The sequence below is a fragment of the Centruroides vittatus genome, unplaced genomic scaffold, assembly GCF_030686945.1.
Source record: "Centruroides vittatus isolate TY-2023 unplaced genomic scaffold, ASM3068694v2 contig_911, whole genome shotgun sequence".
Taxonomy (NCBI): domain Eukaryota; kingdom Metazoa; phylum Arthropoda; class Arachnida; order Scorpiones; family Buthidae; genus Centruroides; species Centruroides vittatus.
Window position 1 is genome coordinate 898525 of NW_027122600.1, and position 6667 is coordinate 905191.

Here is a 6667-nt window from a genome sequence, read left to right on the forward strand (position 1 = left end):
TCTTTTTGTATTGATGCAATACCATAATCTACAAAGAAACCACAAAAAATTAAATAAAAATGTGAGTTAATGTTACCTTAGGTGCCAAGATGGCGGGTCGTCTGATTCCAGCAAGGAAACAGTGGGACGCACGTTCTAACCTAACTTAACCTATTCTAATAAATTACCATAATTATTAGCAACCAAATTATTGGAATAGGTTAGGTTAGGTTAGTACGTGTGTCCCACTGTTTCCTTGCCGGAATCGGACGAGCCGCCATCTTGGCACCTAAGGTAACATTAACCAAAATTTGATATAACTGTTTCCAAACTTTCCCCTCTGGAAAATTCTCTGCGGATGACCATACCAAATATTATTTTTAATTTGCTAAAATAATTTATGTATGGTACTGTATATATATTATTATATATGTTATGGGCAAAGTGATTAATACGGGCATTATGAATAATGACCAACAAAATCGGGCATTGTAATAAATTTCAACAATTTATCAAATTAACCGGTCATTATGAATACTGCTACCACCTAGTCGGGCAAAGTGATAATAACACGTTGAGAAGTGATCATCCGACATTTTAAAACTATCGACGAAGTAAGTCAAAGTTGTTCAAACTCTGAAAGTTCAGGTACCGTCCAAGAAAACATTATAAAAGATTATTCGATAATGCCATCCTCACATAGCAATATAACTGATGAAGTTCAAAGATCTACATCGTCTTCACATGAAAAAAATCTAAACCAGGATGTTATTAGTATTACAGAATTGATGAGTGAAGAAGAAACAATCCAAACAATTGATCCAAAAATAGAAGAAAAAATAAGAAATGTATCTAAAACAAGGGAGATGGCTTTGTTAAATCTTAAAAAGCAAGCAGAAAAAATGATTGGTACATCAAATTCCAAATACACAGCAGCTAATGTTGGTGATACAGTAAGGATTCGTGTACCTGATGTAAATCGAGCCCGCAGTGATGGAAAAAATATTTTAGGTGTCGTCGTTGCGGTTAAAGATAAAAACTTTTACAAACTGGGTACTAAATATGGCATATTAAATGTATTATATTCAAGAAACCAATTTACTGTTTGTAAAGAAAACTTCATTTCTGTTGAAGATGTACCAGGTGAAGAAATTTCGCTTAGAGAATGTGCAAGAATGTCATCAATTTCTGGAGGTCAAAGCTATAGTCGATGCTGCTGCAAAATTGGTTGCAAATCTAATAGATGCAAATGCTACAAAGAAAAAAAAATTATGTAATTCCAAATGTCATCAAAATATTAATTGCTCAAATAAATAAACTATAAAACATTTAATATTTTATATAATTTATATCAAAAATGAAATTCCAGAAGTTTCCTGTAAATTAATTTTTAATTAAGTATAAATTTGTTAATAAATACTTTTTGTTAATATTAGTTTAATTTATATAGTTAATAGTACTTTGAAATAATTTACAAAAAATAAATATTTCTAAACGAAATAAGTGGAGTTTTTTTAATCAAATTTAAAATTCGGTACTAAACACAACTGAGTGCCGATTGGCTAGCGTATGTCGAATGATCACTCCTCAACGTATTATCATCACTTTGCCCGACTAGGTGGTAGCAGTATTCATAATGACCGGTCAATTTGATAAATGAATGAATATTTATCACACTGCCCGCCCTTTTTGGTCATTATTCATAATGCCCGATTAATCACTTTGTCCATAACATATATATATAATTGGGTCAGTAAGACTATATCAACTGTTAAATAGTACAGCAGTAATAGAATTAACATCTACGATAAGCAATATGGAAAAGAAATTGATGGGATATGGCAAAGCACCGTACGTGTGATTTCCGGATGGAATTTTATGAAAACCACATTTAGGCGAAGAAAATCCGGAAAATTCCACGCGACCAGCGCGTTCAAATGGTTTTATCCAATCTGTTACTGGTGGGGCTAGATTAGAAAAGATGCTATTTAAGTTAATTATAGAAAAATGAGGATTTTAACATAAATAATAAAACAACAAATGCCTATTTTTGCAGTTTGTTTGTTTATACTGGTTTATAATTCACCCACAACTTCATAAGTTGTTTTAGTGACCGTGACGACAGGTTCAAAATATGTAATTACAGTTAGCATTAGTATCGATAATTTGGTAAAATAAACAATAAGGAAAACTGACGAAAACTTAGCGAATGCAATAAATATCTGTAATAAAATGAATAAAAATGGCACCTAGATAATATGCTATGCACATAAAACAGACTAGCAAAGCTGAATCAGTGGTGTGATATTGAAAATACTGTAACACTTCTTTTAAATAGAAATTTCCCTAATACTGTAATTAAGAATATCATAAATTTGCACTATTCTTTTACCAAGTTTTAAGTATTTTCCAATATTTTTTTTTTTGCATTATTGTATAATTTCTTACAAAATAAATGTTCTGATATTTAACTTATAAGCAAACATATCCATCATTTTTGTATGAATTACTGATAAACATTTTTGGGCTGCAATTTGAAAAAATTATAACCTCTAAAATCCCACTGTGGTCCACCAGTCTGGCTGTATCTTTCCTTAATCTTGAGAATGGAGTTAAATAGATGAAAGCTGAGACCTGATTTGGAAAGATTTGGGACAGGAGGATCCAATTAACTATATGAATTCCAATACAAACTGGAAGTCATGTTAGTCCAATTCAAAAATTTTCCCCCAAAAGGAGTTAGATGATGATAGGAAAATACATGTCAAAAAATTCTCAAACAATATGAATCCAATGCAGCTGTGTGCCATCTTGCCAAAACACCACCTTTGACTAATGATTCATCTGATAACATACTTTGTTTTTCAAAACAAAGTACACACATTGCTTTCCTTTGAATAGCCAAACTTTAAAGTAAGGTGTTATATTATCTCTCAATACAGTAAAAAAATATAAAACTTTGAGTTACATTTGCTCGCATATTCTGTAAGCAGTTTTATTTGATGTTTCTGATTGTAAAATTATAAAACACAAAAACCCCTTTACAAAATTTCAGCATATAAGGCATTAATTAGGAAAACTTTTACTCTCCAAACTCTTGCTGCCAAATTAACATTTATAGAGGGCATAGCCATTGCACATGGTTACCACATCATCACACATAGGCAGATTGAATGTTATCACCGGACACACCTCTGTAGTTGACTTACAAAAAACCCCTAAAATAATTTAGATTTGGGCTGTACATCTAGCAATCACAATAAAGGATTGTAACAACTAGATGGCTAAAGAGATTAATGCATCAACCTATCACTCTGGGGACCTGTGAACAAATCCAGCTGAGTGATCCCAGAAGTTATCACAGGCAGTCTTTCTCCATATATCAGGCCTTATCCCTTTCTACCTAGTTGCTCCAATAGACATGGCCAAACTACAATATACCTGGTAAAAGAGCCCTCTTAGTACCCACAAGGCAGAGAATGACAAAAATGAAAATAGGAGATAGTTCAAAAGCCAGTTAACCTATTTTTGATCTAGTTACTTGCAATGAAATAACTGAATACAAATAAAACAGATTTTCCAAACTGATTTTAACAATTCTTAAAATATGTACACTGATTTTTGGGCTATCTTTTAATATTAATTTTTTTTTAAATTGGTGTTTCCTATACATATATACAGAGTGTATCAGTACAGCGATTACAAACTTTCAGGAGAGATAGAGTATACCTAGATGATGGGAAATCACATAGCAATGCATGGTCAGAAATGCTTTCCTGGAGCGGTAGTGACAACACAAAACACAAGAAAGGAAGGACACGAACAGGGTGAGAAAACATGTTTATTATTCTTAGTACAGCAAAAATCAAAAAAAGGTTTTTTTTAAAATTAAGTCAGGACGATTAAATACAATTAAATAAGAAAAAATATATTTCTCTTACAGACAATACATATAAAATGTGTCTTTTTATCTAGACGTCCTTTCTCACGCAGTTGAGGGATAAGACAATTCCACGGCGGAGTCGACCTTTTATTTGAAGCTTCTCGTCCGCCTCACAATGTAAAATATTGGACTATTTTACATTGTGAGGCGGACGAGAAGCTTCAAATAAAAGGTCGACTCCGCCGTGGAATTGTCTTATCCCTCAACTGCGTGAGAAAGGACGTCTAGATAAAAAGACACATTTTATATGTATTGTCTGTAAGAGAAATATATTTTTTCTTATTTAATTGTATCAAAGAAGGTGTTCGAAATTACGACCCCGGGACGTGATGCAGGCCTCACATCTCTGGCTCATTGAAAATCTAACGATGTCAAAAATACCAAGCATGTTCTGGACTTCCCCAGTAGCAGCCATGATGCGTGCAACAAGTTCCTCAGCACTGTTAACGGGAGTTTCGTACACCAGTGCCTTGTTGTACTCCCAGAGAAAGTAGTCAAGGCAAGTGAGTTCTGGCAATCAAGCAGGCCAATGCACGGAACCATCCCATGAAGCTTCACAGCGAGTGCAGCCCAACAACTGCATGCGCACATGCAACGTCATCTAATGCTTTGGTTTATGTAGTGACATCTATCGCGCACACCAGCCAAAGACGTCCCAGCATTTTTGCTACACTAAGAATAATAAACATGTTTTCTCACCCTGTTTGTGTCCTTCCTTTCTTGTGTTTTGTGTCGTCACTACCGTGCCAGGAAAGCATTTCCGACCATGCATTGCTATGTGATTTCCCATCATCTAGGTGAACTCTATCTCTCCTGAAAGTTTGTAACCGCTGTACAGATACATTCTGTATATATATATACACATACACATTCAATCCAATAACCCGAATACTAATTAAAGCCAAACGATCTGCCAGATTATCACACTATATTAAAGCTAATTTTATATTATTTATTATGTTTTTCTTTATATTTAATTATTAAAATTAACATTAATATAGCCTGATAATCTGGTATATTTGGCTTTAATTGGAGATTCAATTTTGTAATGTAAAAATTATTTTGCAGAAAGGACATTTTTGCTATTAATAAAATACAATCATTACAAGCAATTCTTTACTCTCTTAAATTATAATTTTTATTATATAATTACACACTGCATAATTGAAAAAAGTAACATAAAATGAATTAAAATTATATTTTAAGATTTTTTAAGGTTTACAAAACATAATTCATAAATAAAACAATTATTTGAAAATCATGTTAATATGAACAATTGAAACATTCAGATGTTACAATTTATTTAAAATGAATTATCAAACTATGATATAATTTTATATGAAAATAAATACAGTAGAATTCACTTAACATAATCACATTGGGACTTGCTCACCCTGATTACATTACGCAGGACAAGTAAATAAGATAATATTAGTAAAAATTCTGGTTTTATTGACTCTGATTATTAAAAAGAATGCTAAGGACATGAGGCCCATTACCAAATTTAACAGCAGCTACTGAATATAGTTGATGTAAGAAACAAAAGCAATTTAAACTACTGTATTGTGAGCAAATAACAGTTAAAATGATTAACGCTTAATAATTAAAGCACTGGTGAAAACTAATCATTTATATGTATCAGCCATATATTGAAACCGATAGCACAAAAACACAAATTAGAAATGATATTTAAATAACAGAACTATGGTTACAAAAAACAAAGTTTTTATACAGTATTTTAACTTAAATAATCAGGGACTAATTAATTTTAATAACATTAAATGACTGATAACGATATCCACGATTACAATAAGTAGAGTCTACTATATAAATTAGTATAAGATTTTTAAAAAATTATTAATTTTCATTTCAACATATTACTGTCATAACAATACTTCCTTATGAAAATACTTGGCTATACAGAGGCATTTAAAATAAACAGTTATCTTTTCTAAATTTTGTACAAAAGGTTTTTATTTACCAGACATTCAATTCAGAGTTCTTATTACACATGCTCATACAGAAGTACTGCTATAACACTACTGTTTATTAGTATAAAAGTACAAAATAATTATCTGTGATAAACATAAGTAATTAAATTTTTGATATTTTAATACTATATAATTTTAACTTAAGAATTATGGAGTTTAAAATTTTTACATCACATTGATATTTTGTGCTATTTCAAATATAAAAACTTTTTCTGTGATCTGATTACCTACCTATTTAAAATTCCTTGTTATACTGCATACATTCAAATTATATTAAAATTCAATATGTGCAGTATTTAAAATTGATGCAACTTTAAAAAAATATATATGAATATATATGTCATAGTAAATAACATTTGAACTTTGAGATTGCTAATGTTGTGCTATAATTAATATTGTATAAAAAATTCTACATGAAATTGATTAAGACTTACTATGCCACTAAAATAGACCAAAATATAGATACAGTCATCAAATGTTAGACCAATCAAAAGTGATTTCTTTGCAGAGAAAAATAAAAACTTTAAATGTAAGTTAAATAAGGAAAACTTATACAAATGTAAAAAAAATATATATAATTTGTTAAAACTCTTATAATTACTATAAACTACTATTTGAATATTTGCTTGAATTAAAGCAGACTAAAAAAAAAGTTCAATTCTCATTTTAATCCTTCTAGAATCAATGTTTTCTCCTATTAACTGCTTATTATTGATTTTAAGATAGTGTGTACTTTATAAGTTTCATTCAAAAA

At 30.6% G+C, this 6667-nt stretch overlaps 1 protein-coding gene across 1 annotated transcript; it reads left to right on the plus strand.

Moving 5' to 3' along the window:
* The first annotated feature begins 665 nt into the window (after window positions 1-665).
* Window positions 666-1256, plus strand: LOC136984262 (uncharacterized). Its single transcript, XM_067281178.1, has one exon. It carries the CDS (start codon window positions 666-668, stop codon window positions 1254-1256), a length of 591 nt encoding a protein of 196 aa, XP_067137279.1.
* Window positions 1257-6667: the final 5411 nt, after the last annotated feature.